The following is a 17,014-nucleotide window of genomic DNA, read 5'->3' on the forward strand; positions in this document are numbered from 1 at the left end:
CCTGGGGGTTGAGGGGCTGAGAGGAACAGAGAGGGGAAAAGAGATGAGAAGACTGTCTTTGCTTCCTCTATCTTCCAGAAATTGGGGGCCTGCCATTTCTCTGAGATGCCTCTTTCAAGTTCAAGAAGCTTGGGAAAGATCACCCCCTGTGATGGGACAGTGGTCCCCCCCCCACTAGGGGGTGGAATAATCACCATGCCCCACCCAAGGTTGCAACCCCTGCAACTGAGGAGGCTGAGATAAGCCTCCAAGTCAGCCCTCCACCTTAGCTGGGTGCTGGCTGGCTGTTGGCGTAGGCCTGATCTGGGAAGGAAGCTCTTGTGCGTCGAGTCTGGGCACACACTGAGGCGTAGAGCTCTGGTTCGGGGCCTGAGGCCTGGTCTTTTGGCTCGGATTCCAGCATTACCTCTGAATACTTAATTGGGGTCCCGGAGCTGGGGGCCCGGGCCTGAGGAGGCCGAAGCTGCAGGCTGGTGTAGCACATCACGTCCTCTGCAGCCTGGAGATGCAAAACTGTTAGTTCACTGAGCCCGCCACCTCCTTCCCAGCCCTTTTCTTCAACCCCAGCTGACTCACCTTGGTGGGGCCCGCTGGGGCTGGATCCTGCTGCTGCTCTGACTCTGGTTCTTGAGACAGCCGTCCTGGGACAGGGGTCAGGAGTCTGGTCAGTTTCTTGTTCCTCCTCTTGCCCTACCTCCCTGGTCCCTATGTCCCTGCACTGCCAGTTCCCTACCTGTCTGCAGATAATACAAGTTCCCGTAGAGTGGGGCCTCTTCCGTCGGCCCTCCAGAGCTGCAACACAGAGTTGAGGAGTGAGTGGCGGAACCCTTAATCGGCCCTTCTTCGGGTTGTCCCACACTCACCGCTCCTGCCCTGAATGGCTCTTATTCTGGCCATTGGTCCACTGGGACAAGTGTGCAGCCAGCGAGATGAAAAGTAGCAGCGTCACAGCCCCTAAGATGATCCATAATCCCCAGGCCTTGCCAATGGAGGGGATTCCTGTGGGCAGAAGAGGGGAGGTATTGCCCAGTCCAACCTCTCAGCTCTGGGCAGGTGGGATGGACCACATGACCTTCCCCTAGGGGCCCACTGCCTCGCCTAGCTCACCCGATGCTAGTAGATCCGTGCAGTTGTCACCACCACTCCCAGTCGACATGACTTGCTGCTGATGTGAAAATCGAGAACACAAGCACCGTTCCTGAGTCCAGAGGTCAGCCTAGCTCATGGTCTGGCGGCTGCTTCAGCCCCTCTTACTCCACCCCTCCCTGGGCCAGAGCCCCACAGTTCAGCATCCCCAATACTGGTGGTGTCAAAGTCACTGGTTTCCGGGGAGGAAGAGGGAGGGGAAGGATTGAGTGAAAGAACAAAGACACCGCCCTGCACCGTGCACCTGCGCCACTCCTGCAGCTCCCAAGAGCTGCACCTTTGGGACTGTGTATCCCCTTCAGCCTAAGAGACGAATGAGTGGGCCTGAGGATACTGGGCCACTGTGCAAATGAGCCCATGAAGACTCTGGAGAGGGATGGGTGACTCGCCCAGGAGGACTTTAATGGGGTGAAGCAGGGCCAAAAGGGCTGGACACCAGGCCATAGAGTCACCTCTGGTCAAAGAGTGTCTACTATTTCTCCTGTTCAGAGCATCATGAAAGAAAATGCACATCTCACTAATTGTTAAGTGTTTTAGAAAGTGGAACGGGGGAGGAGAAGCCTCCAGGCATCTCCAATCCCATCATCCTAAAACTGAGCTGAGGGAAATGTGTTTTGGTTTGGTTTTTTCCACACTTTTCATTCGAGATTATAGTTGGTGGAAGGGTGGGAACTAGATGCTCCTCCCTCCCACCCACCTTCATCGAGATTGTCCTTAAGAACTGTCACCTGTAGTAATTACTTGATCTTAAAAAAACCTCTGCCTCAGTATTGCCCCGAAAACCGGGCCCTATCTGCACTCTCACTTGAGGGGGTGGGGTATCTTCCATGCCTCAGTGAGCGTGCACCACACACGGGAGGTTACTGACTGAGAGAAAAGAGAGATTGACAGTTCTAAATATAAACTTTAGCCCAGAGATCAGAAATGCATTTTATTTTACATATATATTTGAATAGAAATTCACTGGTGCAGTGTGCCAAGGATGAAGATGGTTCTTCTCCATCAATTGAAGGAAATAATGGAATGCATTGTCTGTAGAAAATGTTAAAACCAACTAAAAATCAGCTGCCTTTTTATTGTCACCAAGTACCAATAATTCTAAAAATACCAGTGACAAAGTACGCTGAAAAATATCTTGTAGATTTAAGTTCTAAAAATCTGAGGGCCCTGTCGCATTTTAACAATACATAACTTTTGAATGAGCATGCTTTTATTACTTATATTTTCATAAATATTGCCATTTATATTGAAGTTAATTGAGAGAACATACACTAGACTATCTGCCCCTGATACATGTGATTTCATTTGTTCATTTCTAGAATTAATTCTTAATGATTTGAAACTGGTCAAGTACACTATGGGCACAATTTCTGTTGCCAGTCTTCATATCAGGTTCACATTTTCCTTTGTTTAACTTAGAGATTTAAATAATGGTGAAGAATAAACAATGGTAGCAGTGTGGCTGAAAGTTGAAAAAAATGAAACTTTCTCTTCTTAGAGCCTGACATTGTATATGACCACTTGGAATGCTAATTTCTATTTAACACTTTTTTTACAATTAATTTTAATGAAAGCTTACAGAGACTTAGGGTTTCCAGTCATTCATTGTTGGACTTTTCTTATTTAACACTTTTGAAAATGTGAAATGGGATTTTTATGAATCCTTGTTATCTTTCTGGTAAAGATTTTCTCTAGTTGCATGTCTCTTGATTCATATAAAAGAAACTCCTTGAACAGAAATTAATAAAAAGTGTTTGATCAACTATGAGAGAAATGTGGCACAATCTGGCTACATTGTCTATTGACTATGCAAAGATAAATGTTAGAAGGATCAAAACCAAAAATTGTAATATTATTCATCACTCAAACCAATATATGTTTTTCACTCTTGTACTCAAAAACAAATAAAAAGCACAAAATGTAAGTCTTATTAGCCCATCTATTACTTTTTTATATTGGCATAATTATATATACAAAGTTTTGATAGCCAGGGCTTATGATTAACAACAAAAATTAATAAATCAAGGCATTTAAAATGGAAAATTTGTTTTTAATGTTTACAAAGTATCAGTATCATTCTTCATCACATTTGACCCCGTTATAAATAAATTTTTAAACTCTCCTCTGTTACATGATAAAATATGATATAGAATCCTTGTAAACATTAAAAATGTAGACATATTTCCATTGTCATTTTACTCTGCTCTTCCTCCGGTCCACTGGTGGATTCGAACTTCCAAGAAAATGACATAGTCTTTAGGGTAGAGGAACTCTTTCCGGACTAGGCCACCAGCTGCCTGAGAAACCTCAGTCTAGAGAACTTTATGCTGAGTGAAATAATTCAGTCTCATAAATACTATATAGACCACTATAGACCACTATTACAAAAATAGAAGAATAACAGATAACAGAGCAAGATGTGCATAAAAGTTCAAAAGGGAAACGAGAAAGGGAGAAGGGGGCGGAGAAAGAGGGAGATCACTAGGCTAGCAGGGATTAGTTGATGGATGGTTGTGTGTGTGTGTGAAGGAATAGGAAAGATTCTATGGAGGCTTGAAAAGATGGGATAATAATTGACATAATAGTAATTAATGATATACAATGTAGATAAATGATTGTATATAACACTATGTAGGCAACCAGATCTCCTTAAAAGACTGTTTAAAATACAATCAATGAATACACATGCATAAAGCAATGTATACGAATGACTGTATGCAAACCAATGAAAATATTAGGGGGAAACACACAGCAAACCTAGCAACAGTGAGCACAAATCTCTTAAATCTGTGGGATTTAATAGAGGGACCTTTTGCCCTCCAAGCAAAGAAAAGAACTACGAAAATGAAGAAAAGAAAGATGGCAAAAGCGAGCCGCGCTGAGAATAAGCCCCGTTTTGTTGGTGCGCTTTCGCGCACTGCCTGAGTAACTATCACTTTGACGGATGACGCCCCTCCGTCACGCCGCTCAGCTCGCCCAGGTGGGGTTGCGTCTTGGCGGGCTTAGTGTGAGAGGTGGGGTGGTCTACATGCGCTTACATGTGGCACTCTCTGCCAGGGGTCCGGGGACTTTCCCCTAGGTACGAAAGCGAGGAACAAGTCCTCCGTTTGTGGCCTAGGAAACAGGCATTCAGCACGAGCTACAAGACACACAGCCCACATCTTAACCTTTATAGGGCTAAAAAGAAATTTATTTTACACTTAGGGTGATAAAGTTATTTGTGTAAAAATTTGTAAAAATCCTTTAAACAATAATTTTCTAGAACTTAGGCTTCCAGAAAGCATCCTGGATAATGTTTTTAGATTAAAAAATGAACTAATTTAGGAACACCAACCCTCTTATGCAAATAACCTGGGCCCCGCCTGCATAGTAGATGGGCGTGGCTTTCCGTAGGGGCGGAGAACGGGACTGCGCGTATGCGCGTGCGTACTGGCGCGCCTGGTAGCCGCAGGAATCCTTGTGCATAGCGGCTGCTTTCCTCTGCCAGCTTCGTGATGTCTGCTGGGGTCTCCCTCTGGGGCGTGCTGGGACTGCTACTCGTGTTTGAGCTGCCCGCGCTCCTTGGAGACCGCCCCAGGCCCGACGCCCGGGCACAGCCAGGTATACCAGGGAAGGTTGTGAAGGGAGGCTGGCACTGCGCGAGGCTTTGGACTCCAGCTCTACTCACCCGCCCTTGCCCGCCTTCCCCAGGGATCTCCACCCAGGTCGGCCCTGGGGCCGTGGAACCCCGGCTTCGACCGCCACCGAAGGACCGGCGCGAGCGAGCCCGAGCTGGAGCACTGCCTTTGGGCGCTCTGTACACTGCGGCCGTCGTGGCTTTTGTGTTGTACAAGTGTTTGCAGGTACGGGACGGCCAGGGGTGGGGGTGCCTAGGACACATCTGCCCGCAGTCTGTAAAACGAAGACATTTCGGTCCCTTGACTCAGTGACTGAAATACTGGGTTCAAGTGTATCAGAGATGATAAGGAGGGTACAGGAAAGGGCAGGGTTCAGATCAGGTCTCTGTGAGTCGAAGTCGACCAGACAGCACCTGACAGTAACAGTGCCCGCGGGATGAGCGTGGTTCATGGTGAAGGTTACAACAACCTTGGCTTGATCCTTTGATGATTGCTGTAACCAGTGTTTCTGGTGTTCATGGTGTATCCGGCTCATGTTCTCCTTGGGAAAGACTTTGAAATGGGAGAGCTGACAGTACATTTTGGTGGATGGAAACTGCAAAGCCAGAAGGGATAGCTAATTGGCGTGATCAAATTTGACAGGCTAGAATGAGGAGCTGAGTTTAATGATGAAATTTAACACGAATAGATTTCATTCTGTTCATCGACCCAGTTGCCAACTGGAAGAAACAGGAGTTAGTTATCTCTGGAAGAGAATTATTATTAGGTGTCATTAAGTTGATTACAATTCATTGCGACCCTGTGAACAACACAGGGCCCTGAGCCTTGCCCCCACCGTGCCATCCTTCTGGTCTTTGCTGTGCTCAAGTCCATTTCTTTCTCACTATATCAATCCATCCCATAAAGGGTCTTCCTCTCTTGAGCTGACCTATACTTTTCCCAGAAAGTGACTTAGGCGAGATGTGACAAGCCATTTCCCACCTCAGTGGTAGGAACAAGGTGTTTGTGCTTCCATTGCTGCTCCAAACTCTCCTGGGGAATTTAATTCTTTTCCAGGTATATTCTCAAGAGTAAAGGACCCTGACAAACAGGGTCAGATAAGCACTGACTAGAAAAACTGGAGCTATTAAACCAAGGTGAGATGCGAGGAAATTAGAGAGAGTATGACTGGTGCCTTCAAATTCTTGAGGGGCTGTCACATTGAAGAGACATTATTTTGGAAGATTAAGTAGCACCATGTCATGAAGATACATGGATAAACTTTGATTTTGTGTTCATAAGAACAACCAAAGTTGAATCAAACTGGGGTCACTCAACTCCGGGACAGACATGAATTACTCAGTACATTAGGGAAGCATGGGCTTACTTGCACTTAGTTACTAATCCATAGTAAAACCTTTTCACAAAGATTTTAAAGATGTGGTAAAACCCTTGTGGATTTGTTTACAGGCTAGTAAGGACAGGTAAGCTTGTGCTTCCTGTTTTTATTGGGCAATAGGCATTATCCTTCATGCCCTAGGTGAGGAGCTGCTTTAGATACTTGATTCATTAAGGCAAAAATCAGTAGCTTTCACTACTGGAAATAGTCTCACTGGCTTTGAAAGCTGAAGTGGTGGAGAGGACTTGATTGCTGCACTTCAGCCCTTTCTTTCTTCCACTGCAGGGAAAAGATGAGGCTGCAGCTCTCCAAAAGGAGGCAAGCACGGAATCATCGCGGTCAGGTGGGTTTTGCAGAAGTCTGGTTTTGGTGGGGGGATTAGGGTGCATAATTGACCATTACCATGTCCTTCTTTATCCCCAGAGCAACAGCTCATGCAGTTGACAGAACAGCTGGCTCAGACAGAGCAGCACCTCAACAGCCTAGTGGCCCAGCTAGACCCCCTTTTTGAGTGGTGAGGAGAGTAACAATCTTGTGACTAGGTGAAGTGGGGGCAAGTAGGAGGGGTGGGGACATGAGGTGGACAGCCCCTAAGTGGACATTTCTGCAGCGTGACTACTCTGGCTGGAGCACAGCAGAAGCTTCTGAACACGAAGCTACAGACCATTCACCAGCTGCTACAAGAGCACAAGCCGGACAAGGGCATGGAGGTTCCAGAACCAGGTAAAAGGTTGGAGGTGAGGGTCTGGTGGAGGTGGAGACAAAGTGTGAAACTGGAACATACCTGATCTTTCTCCTTTCAGAGGTCAGCCTGCCCTTTTCTGAGGACTTAAGTACTGAGGCAGCTGGTGACAGTCAGGCCTGGGAGGAGCCCATACACTGGAACCCAGAGACATGGAGCCTACCTACGCCCTGGCAAGTGGAGCCGGGGCTAAGGAGAAGAAGCACCATGGCTGTGGGCTCTCATCACAGCCCCAGCTGGGAAGGAAGGCGGAGCAGCAGCTGAAGTTGCAGTAAAACAAAGCTGATTCTTGTGACTGGGAGCTCCTGAGTGCTTTTTCCATTCCAGCTGGTGTACACACACCATACTAGGTGCCTGAGGCCAACTGGGCCTTCTTAAAAAGCTTCCCTTATTAGGACAAAGCAAGGCTGCCCTCCAGGGTGAAGGCAAGAAGGTAGGGGGAGCTCCAGTTCTTTTCCTTTATTTCTGAAACTATGGTCATGCCAAACTTTAGGGCAGAAAAAAAATCTCTTCATATTTGATATATACAATAGAAACGCCTTTTTTAAAGAACCCCAACCAAACTTTATTAAATCCAGTGGCAAAATAAATTATAGAAATATATACAACATAAAAGTAGCCATGTTTATAAGGCAGAAATCCTGATAAATGACTGGCTGTAGACACATCAGAAAGCTTAAAACCAAACCCACCACTGCCACGTCGATTACAACACACACACAGTGGAACGGTCCCATAGGGTTTCCGAAGCTCAGGTCTTTGCAGAAGCACGCTGCCACTGCTTTCTTCCAGAGCAGCTGGTGGGTTCAGACCACTGACAAACCCTTTAATAACTGGGCCACTAGAGCTCCTCTGAACTGAGCTAATGAGCCTCCAGTCTCATTTGTGTGGGAGTGGCCAGTTCAGCTAAGGTTCACTTCGGTTGAACTGAGGTCAGATCTGGTTAAACTCAAAAAAACTCATATTCATTTTCATCTAGTGAGAACCGACTCATAGCTGAACCTCCAGCAGGTTTCTCGAGGCTGTAGATCCCATGAGAGAAGACTGCCTATTTTTCTTTCTCAGAGCAGCTGGTGGATTCAAACTGCCAAAAAGGTATGGCCTTTGGATTAGTAGTGAAAATCCCTCTGGGCTATGCCACCAGAGCTCCCATCAGATCTGTGTAAGAGATGGCTGGGCTTGGTTCCAGGCAAACACCAAATGATCCTCCTTGAACTATGAAGAGTTCTTTGTTGTGTTTATACTAAAGCAGATTCCTTTGTAACTCCTGGCTCTGATGTGTCTTGAGGTATTCTGGTTTCTGTAGAATCTTCTATTTCTTCTGGCTGCTGCAAAGAGAAAACAGTTGAAGCACTGGCAAGAGCACTCTATTCAGAGAAAAATCACTCCTGGGGTTGGCATTTTCCAAACTGCCAAGACATGAGACAGGACGAGAACTGCAGCAGGGTGGTTAAAGCTAAGGGCCTGTCAGGGCTCTCCTGACCCAGCTTACCTGATGGCCAAAGTCAGACTGTTGTACCAGCGTGACAATTCCTCCTGGTCTGTGGACATAAGTAGTAGCTTCTCATGTGTGAAGGACAGCTAGGAAGAGACCGCCTCTTACTACCTGGACTAGAAAGTTCCAGACTAATGCGAGAGCCTTTGTTGTTTCCAAGATGAAGTGAGAACTAGCTTTGAGTCCCAAACCCCAGCTATTCTCTGTGTAGAAGACTAATTCCTCTAAAAGGGAACCCAGACCAAGAAGGTAATACGATTCATAGGGGAGGGGTTTGAGGTATATTCTGGGTCTCCCAAACCTTACCTCATGGTCTTCCATTACTTACACTAAGCAGTCCACCACAGGGGGCTCCTGAGTGACCAAAGACCCGGTGGAGTTGACACTGGGCCATGGGGTAGAGGGCCCGGCAGGCAAAGGTGCCACTCTGCAGCAGATGCAATGGGGGTCGAGGCTTGGCCATCAGGAGCACATCCGTGAAGAGGAAGAACATACGAGGCCGAGGCTCCCCACAGGGAGGGACTACCAGGAGCCAGCCCTGACGTAGGAACCAGCGCCCTAGGAGGTGGGCAAATTGTTATCATGCAGCCCCAGCGCCACAGCAGCTGAGATGGGGATAGGTTCTAGCTCTGCAGAAAGATCTCGAGTTGGTTGAGTAGCATCTTCCAAAATTCCTGTCCACTGGGACCTCAGAATGTGACCTTATTTACTTGGAAATAAGAATCTCAAGAATCAATCATCCTGGCTTAGAGTAAGTCCTAAATTCAGTATTTTCAGAAGAGAACACCGACATGTAGAAATTAAGGCCACATGAAGACTATAACAGAGACTGAAGTGATTTGACTAAAAAGTCAAGGAACACCTGGGAGCATTAGTGGCTGGAAAAAACAATGATTCTTCCCCTGGAAGCTTCAGAGGGAGCATGGCCTTGCTGATCTTATTTCTGACTGATAGTCTCCAGAACGGTAAGAGTATAAACTTCTATTGTTTTGTGAGGTTTGGTTGTTGAGTTTTTGGGTTTTTTTTGTTGTTGTTGTTTTTTGGGGGGGGTTCTCTTTTTTTATTGATATTTTAATGAGAATAAACTTTATTAAGATAGCAGTTTGTAGTAGTTTGTCATAGCAGCCCTAAGAAACTTAACACAAAGAGTAGGAAAGGGGCAGTTGAGGGCTAAGAGGAAAGTATGACTACCTGAGGTGAGGCCCTTTGCCTGGCGTCCACTGAGCAAAGCCTGGACTCGCCGGAGGTGCTGGTCATTTTTCTGTCTCTGGCCAATAGCATGGACCCGCTGGGCAGTCTCACTGATCAGTCGGGCAGCCCCTAGAATAACAGCCCTTGTCCTATTCCCATCACAACTTTGAGGGATTCTGTGGCTACACTGATATTCAAGTAGTGTCAGAAGGGCAGCAAAATGGAAGCACTCGCTTCAACTTATATTCCCAACTTAAAGGGGAAAGGGGGCAAAGAACTTCTAAAAACTAGTAAAAATAACTAAAAGTGGCTATTCTGCAGAGACTCAGGGGCAAGGTCTAATTTCTTGAACACAACAATACACATCAATGGAACATAGGGATGTAACATTATTAGAGGCCAGAACTAGAAAGGGGGTGCAGGAGAAGCCGCATGAGCTGTGGAGGAGCAGGAACATACTTGCAAGTTGTTGGTACTCCGGGCTGTTGGGGCTTGTGTTTTCAGCCAAAGCAACAACGAGATTTTCATACCTGGAATTAGGACAGTGGGGCAACCATGAAGGGAAAGAGGACTGAACACAATCTTACCTGCCTGGCTTAGACATCATCCCCTACACATACTTGAGCTGTAAAGCCAGAAAAGATCTGCTTCTATCTAGTGTATTCTGCTCTTTTATCTCGGACTCAGAATCTGCACATCACATGTTTATGCCCTTCTCCATCCCACACTGAAAAGGGTAGACTTGAGTCAGATCAGACCAAGATGAAAAGTAAATGAAAGACAGTCAAACCACAAAAGATGCTGTAGACTACACTGACTTCAAACTCTTAACCCCAGGGACAAAAATTAGGAGCTAAGCCAGCCCCTCAGTTCTGCAATGCCACAGCCCCTCACCTCAGCAGTGCCAGCTAAGGTCCAAGGATGCAGAGATGCAGAACAGTTACTCCAGAGATTTGATGTTTGCTTTTAGGTGGTTAAGAGCAAATTGGCACAGGAAAGAGGTGGTTTAAGACTGACCCCAACGCTGAAGGCAGCAGACTTAGCAAAAGAGGTTGGCTTGAGTCAGAGTGAAAGGAACTCTGGTGAAGGGAGTTTTTAAGGAGTTGAGCTGTGAACCCAAAAGCTCCACCTCTCTGGCAGTTTGAATCTACCAGTAGCTCTAAAGGAGAAAGGCAATCTCCTCAATTGACATTTACAGCCCTGGAGAAACTCAACTGGAATGTCAGCTATGAGTCGGCATTGAGTTTGAGGCAGGGCGAGTTCACTCACTGCTGGAGTCGCTGCAGAGGCAAAGGGAGTAGATCCTGGAGCTGAAGCCCCCCAAACTCAGGCCGTCCTTCCTGAAGCTGCACAAACCTTCGGAAACGTTTGTTTTTCTTCAGCTGCTCCTGAGGCGGGGGAGGGAGGAGGACCATGTGTTGACAGTAGAGAAAAGCCATCCCTTTCATTTGTGTACACAATCCCACCCTTCAGTAGGCTGTGTGCTGCCAAGGAAATCCTGTCTCTCCTCAGGGTTCAGTCAGCTACCTGGACACCTTTGTTAAGTGTCATCAAATCGATTATTACTCATGTTGTTATGTGCCATCAAATCCCCTGCGACTCACAGTGACCCTATGTACAACATCCCTAAACCCTGCCTTATCCTGTGCCGATCTCATTGTCACACCTACCCCATTACTCCAGTCACTGAATCAGTCCTGTATCTGAGCCTTGCCCTATCCTGTACAGTTCTTGTCATTTCTGACATCCTTGAGTCCATACAAGTAGTGCGGAGGATGAAGAAATGTGTGCGGGAAGAAGGAAAGATCAGGAGTCATCACCAGGTTACCTGTAGGGTAGTTTGAGATCTCTCTGCGTTGGCAGCAAATTGGGTGTAAAGCTCCAAGTGGGGGCAGAAGCCCTCCAGTCCCTGTCCCCAGCGCCCTCTTTCCAGGTAGGGAAGTAGATCTCTGTGTGGGCGGGCGAAGATAAACACGCAGCTCAGGAATTAGTCAAGCATTTTATTTGAAAGTAATGCGGTTATCCAATTTTACACCTGGCGAAATTAGAGCTGGTTACTGTCCTAGGTCAAAGTGACAGATGAGTTTACTGGCCCCATTCCGAATATGAACTTAGGTCTGTCGGGCTTGCAAGCTCAGTGTACAGCCAGAGCCCAGGGTTCTCCCTCATCCCTCTCCCCTTTCACTCACTGGCTGGCTCCATAGATGAGCTCCCAGGGCCCGAACAGAGCCTGGCGCTCTGGGAGTCGCAGGGTCCCCTTGGCTCGCAGGATCCCCATGAAATACTGGGAAAGGAGAAAATGTCAGCATCATAGTCTGGAGGAAAAGGGAACTAACGTCAAGGTGCTGCTGGGAATTGTACAGGTCGGTCCGAGGATTCTTCATACGCGAGCCCGATCACCAACCTCGCAGACACCCTCCCGCACCCGGGGGTCCCCGCCCCACACCGTGGCCACCAGCCCCAGTTGCTCCTGATAGCGTCGTTCGGTCTCAAGCAGCTCTCGGGCGGTGCAGATGCGTTTCCGTTCCCAACGGGCGCGCTGGTCTTGCAGTGGACACCGGACGCTGGGGTCCGGGTTCTCCATGGCCAGGACGAAGGGTCCACACTTCCGGCAGCAGCCCGCCGGAGTTTCAAATCCTAACCGCTCCGGAGGCGGAGTCTCGGGGCGGAGCGTACAAGGCAGTGCGCCCCCTGGCGCCGGGAGGCTGCGTGCGCCGGGCTGCGTCCCGTCAGTCCTACAGCCTGGTCCGCGCCACACATCCAGGTACGCGCTGTGGGTTCCGGGAACCAACCCCGGGGAAGCCAACAGGAGGAGGATTGTGCACAGGCCTAGTTGGTGACCATCTTCTTAGTGGTTCTAAGAAGAGGCAGTAGAATGGACTTTAGTCCGGGGACTTGGATGTGGGCACTAGCAGGGTCTCTGACCTATCGGAAGAATTAGAGATGGATCAATAGGGTATATAGACTCTGTCCTGGGCCCTAAGAAAGAGCTCTTGTGGCCTAGTGGTAAGAATCTTTGCAGCACTGTCAAACGCATGCGGTTCAAATCCACCAGTTGCTCTTTGGGGAAAAGTGGACAACAGGCAATCTCTGCCCAGGTGGTAACTACCTCTGAAAACCCACTGGAGGGTCAGCTGGTCTGTGCAGACAACCACTTAGGTCCTTCCCAGAAGTAGGGAGGGGCCAGTCCTTCTGTCCTTCCCAAAGCTTTCACTACTAGGAACCTTCACGCATCACAAGGTTTGAAATATTTTGGCCTCTGAACAAAAGTTTGTAGGGTTTATCAACCGGTTTTCTCATGTCATGCTGTTCCAAAACTCAACAGCCAATTAACTTCTGGTCAGCAGGTGTAGCTAAACAAGGTTGTTGCTGATGTTATTCTAACCAAAGGCAAAAGCTCTGAGTTAATGATCTGTGTTGCCTAGTCCAAGACTAAATGTACCAGATTCCCCTTACTTCAGGCTTTTTTGAAAAATTGACAGCAGTGGAGTGTAAGTTTTGTGGGTGTGTATCAGGAATATTAAAATATATATTATTTTGACCTAGCAATTCCAATTCTAGGAATGCATCCTTACTCATCAGAGATATGGATAAAAATATGACTTAGGATGGCTGATACAATGTTTTTAACAACAGAAAACTGGAAATTATAAATGTTCAGTAATTGGTTAAGAAAATTATGGTACAACATATAATGGGATAATATGAAATATGTCATAGAAAACTATCAATAGGAAAAATGCATATAATAGATTGTAAGGGGGAAAAAACAAAGGCTACAAAGCTGTACATTAACATTTTGTATAAAATAACTATGTTGTTACGTGCTGTCATCACCTACAATTCATAATAACCCTGTGTACAATAGCTCTGAAGCCTGCCCTGTCTTAAGCCATTCTCAGTGACTCCAGCACACCTAACCCCATTGCCCCAGTTGGCTGTATCAGTCCATCTCACCCGGGGTCTTCCTCTCCTGCACTGTCTCTCCCCCCTTTCAAGCATGATGTCCTCCTCTAAGGCCCAGTCCCTCCTGGTCACATGCCCACAGTATGTGAGAGGGAGCTTTACAATTCTAGCCTCCTCAAAACAACTATGAGATATCATCTCACCCCAGTAACTATAGCAAAATTTAACAGAACAGCAAGCAACAAATGCTGGCAAGGTTGTAGAGAAACTGAAACTCTTATTCACTGTTGGTGGGATTGTAAAATGGTGCAACCACTGTGGAAGGCGGTGTGGCGCTTTCTCAAAAAGTTGCAAATAGAGATACCATTTGACCCAGCAATTCTACTAGTGGGGATACACCCCAAAGAGACCATAACTGCTATCCAAGTAGATATATGCACACCCATGGTTATTGCCACTTTGTTCACAATAGCAAGGAGTTGGAAACAACCTAAGTGCCCATCAACAAACAAATGGATAGAAAAGTTGTGGTATATTCACACAATGGAATACTACACTGCACTGAAAAACAAGGAACTCATGCAATGTTATTCAAAATGGGTGACCCTGGAGGATATTATCCTGAGTTAAATATCTCAGTCACAAAAGGACAAATATTGCATAGTGCCATTGTTGTAGAATAGAACTGACATAAGGGTTGGGGTAAGACTGAGAAAAACTGGATAAATTATGTATACTGTATTGAAACAGATGAAGGAGAGAACAGATTAAAAGCAATATATGAGGGGAGCTCTGGTGGCCTAGTGGCAAGAAGCTGCACTGCAATCCCAGAGGAACACGGTTCGAATCCACCAGATGCTCTGCAGGAGAAGGAGGCGCAATATCCTCCTGTACCAGTCAGATCTGATTTGACGGTACACGCACACAAAATAATAAAAAATAAAAAAAAAAATTAAAAAAAAAAGCAATATATGATAGGGTATTATGGTTATTACAAGAGTTCAGAATATCCCAGAGGTGCGTGGTTCAAATCCACCAGATGATCTGCTGAAGAAGGAGGAACATTCGCCTCCTGTACCAGTCAGGTCCGATTTGATGATACACACATAAAAAAAATAATAATAATAAATTTTTTTCTAAAAAAAAAAAGAGTCCAGAATGAAGGTTGCATAGTGGAGTGTACTTGGGGTGGGGGAGGGGGGCGATGGGGGGATTATATACCAATGAAGGAATTTCTCTTTTTTCAAAGAGAGGAGCAAACTGGAGGGGAGGGGTGGGCAGGGAGAAAAGTGCAACAATGAACGAATGTAAATCCAAAATCTTTGTAAATGTTCATTAAAATTAATAAAATAATTTTTAAAAGCAAACAAAATATTTATTTAGTCTATAATTCATGGTATGTGACCATGATCAAGAAATTGTTTCTCTCATTATCCAATAAATTTGCCAGAAAATGGGGGGGAAAATTCTAGCCTCCAAGAAAAAACTTGGTTTCATCCTCTCCAAGACAGATGTCGTTGTTTTCTTACAGTCCATGGTATTTCAAGACTCTTCTCCAGCATCACAACTCAAAGGCATCGATTCTTCTTCTGTCATCCTTAGTCATTGTTCAGCTCGCTGATGCAGTCATTGAAAAGTTAATTATGGGGGATTTTTTATGTTTGAATAATGGGACAGAAAAACATTCTATATGGTTTTCTGTCCTTGGACAGAGACAAATTAGAAGCAAACAAACAAAAGAATTAGAGGCAAAGAAATGTGGACTTGGTAAATTTTAGGACCAGCTTGCTCCTTGCAGGCTCAAGCTCACCCAAGCAACATTGAAAAAAAAAAAAAGACAAACAGAATAAAGATCATTCTATAAATATTAAACACCTGATCTGTGCTAGGATCACTAAGGTTAAAAAGATCAATGACAAATAGGGTATTTTTTAAAATGCTCTTACATTTTTTTCTCTATTTTTCAAGTTTTGGATATTGATAAGGCATTATGTTGCAATTAGAAAGGGGGGAAGTTACTAATAGCAACACTTTAGATAGAAACTTTAGACTCAATTCCTACTGTTGTGGATTCTTGAGACTGTAGGTCTCAAGCCAAGGACCAGACAATTATCTAGTTTTGAGGTCTCTTCCAACTCTGGTGTTCTAAGAATTCTGAGGAAGAGAAATGTTGGGCTAGTCAGGGAGGGGCAACTAGAAGTTCTTGCATGGAGGAAAGTCTGGGTCACTCTGTACCTTATACTCAGGTTCTCAGGAAATTGGTGATACCAGCAAAGTGATTATAGTGTCTTAACTCATTGAGAGACAGGGCTACATTAAGAGCTCAGATGTTGGAGAGGACATAATCCCATGACATATTGTCACCATGAGTTTAGATGATGGGAACAGAGCATAGTATTTGGGGCCCGCCCAATTGGTGACAAATGTGTTTGGGTATTTGCCAATAAATGAATGTGATTTGAGTAAGTATGGAAAGAAATTATTCGTCATGGAGTCAGAGCCTACTCATAGCTGACCCTTTTCCTGGTTTCCAAGGCTGTAAATCACATGGGAGAAGATTGCCTAGCTGCCAGAGAAGCACTGCCTTTGCATCAGCAGCTCAATTCCCAGTAACAGTCCCTCAATTAAAAGATACTAACTTTTCACAAGGGAGCTCTGGTGACCTAGTGGCAAGAAGCGGCGCTGCAATCCCCAAGGCGTGTGGTTGGAGGCCATCAGCTGCGCCATGAGAGGATGGACAACCTCCTCCCAAGCTATTACTTGCCTCTGAAAACCCACTGGAGAGTCAACGACAGGTCAGTTCCAACTCCGGTACACACTACTACTTTTCACAATAGCCTAAACTAAAGTAAAACTAATGCTCTTTTCTATAATATTTTAAAAGGAAGAGGGGTGGTTATTTTCCCCCCTCTCTTAGCCCCTCTCACACTCATTCATTGTCACTGAGGCAGAACCGGCTCCTGGCTGACTCTCCAGTGGATTTTTAGAGGCTGTAGACAGAACAGGAACAGACTGCCTGTGAGTGTCCCTCAGAGTTGCTGGGGGTTTGATCAAGCTACCTTTAGATTACACCACAAGTTTCCTTCTCAGAGCTAAAGTCCTCTTGCTGATGTTCACCTACCTACCCTGAAATCTGTAGTTACTCCCTACCTGGAACCCATTGTTGATGCTTGTCTGTCTATAATCCAGAGTTGAGATCTACTTCCCTTAAACCCTGCAATCTAGTTGAGGACTACTCCCTGTTAGTCATAGAACAGCTCGAGGCTATCTTTCAGTGCCTTGACAAGGCTGGGCCCATTCACCCCAAATGATCACCAGGCTTGGACAAGAAAAGATGCTGAACTATCACAAGTCCTGGACACCTGGATGAGATGTTGAAATTCTCATACATTTCAGTGCCCCGCAGTTTCCATATATAAGCCCTCAAAATCCCCAAAAATGAAGAGACAGATTAAAGATGCTCATACCCCTATCTCTTATATGCATACATGTAATGAAACTATATTTTCAGTTTCTATCTCTAAGATTTTTTTGGGGGG

At 45.8% G+C, this 17,014-nt stretch overlaps 3 protein-coding genes across 3 annotated transcripts; 1 reads left to right on the forward strand and 2 right to left on the reverse strand.

The window, feature by feature from the left end:
- Positions 1-265: 265 nt before the first annotated feature.
- On the reverse strand, positions 266-1,156 carry SIT1 (signaling threshold regulating transmembrane adaptor 1). The gene is made up of 5 exons (XM_006886941.1): positions 1,108-1,156; positions 864-999; positions 734-792; positions 577-641; positions 266-499 (listed from the first exon to the last, which is right to left on the reverse strand). Exons 1-5 carry the CDS (start codon positions 1,154-1,156, stop codon positions 266-268), a joined length of 543 nt encoding a protein of 180 aa, XP_006887003.1.
- Positions 1,157-4,640: 3,484 nt separating this feature from the next.
- CCDC107 (coiled-coil domain containing 107) lies at positions 4,641-7,147 on the forward strand. Its single transcript, XM_006886942.1, has 6 exons — positions 4,641-4,760; positions 4,851-4,988; positions 6,427-6,484; positions 6,565-6,655; positions 6,752-6,864; positions 6,945-7,147. Exons 1-6 carry the CDS (start codon positions 4,641-4,643, stop codon positions 7,145-7,147), a joined length of 723 nt encoding a protein of 240 aa, XP_006887004.1.
- Positions 7,148-8,195: 1,048 nt separating this feature from the next.
- ARHGEF39 (Rho guanine nucleotide exchange factor (GEF) 39) lies at positions 8,196-12,153 on the reverse strand. Its single transcript, XM_006886943.1, has 9 exons — positions 12,016-12,153; positions 11,759-11,853; positions 11,398-11,518; positions 10,839-10,957; positions 10,029-10,099; positions 9,570-9,698; positions 8,707-8,936; positions 8,376-8,464; positions 8,196-8,211 (listed from the first exon to the last, which is right to left on the reverse strand). Exons 1-9 carry the CDS (start codon positions 12,151-12,153, stop codon positions 8,196-8,198), a joined length of 1,008 nt encoding a protein of 335 aa, XP_006887005.1.
- Between the last annotated feature and the right edge of the window lie 4,861 nt (positions 12,154-17,014).

This window comes from Elephantulus edwardii, unplaced genomic scaffold (genome assembly GCF_000299155.1).
Source record: "Elephantulus edwardii isolate Elephantulus edwardi_28Jun2011 unplaced genomic scaffold, EleEdw1.0 scaffold00052, whole genome shotgun sequence".
NCBI lineage: Eukaryota > Metazoa > Chordata > Mammalia > Macroscelidea > Macroscelididae > Elephantulus > Elephantulus edwardii.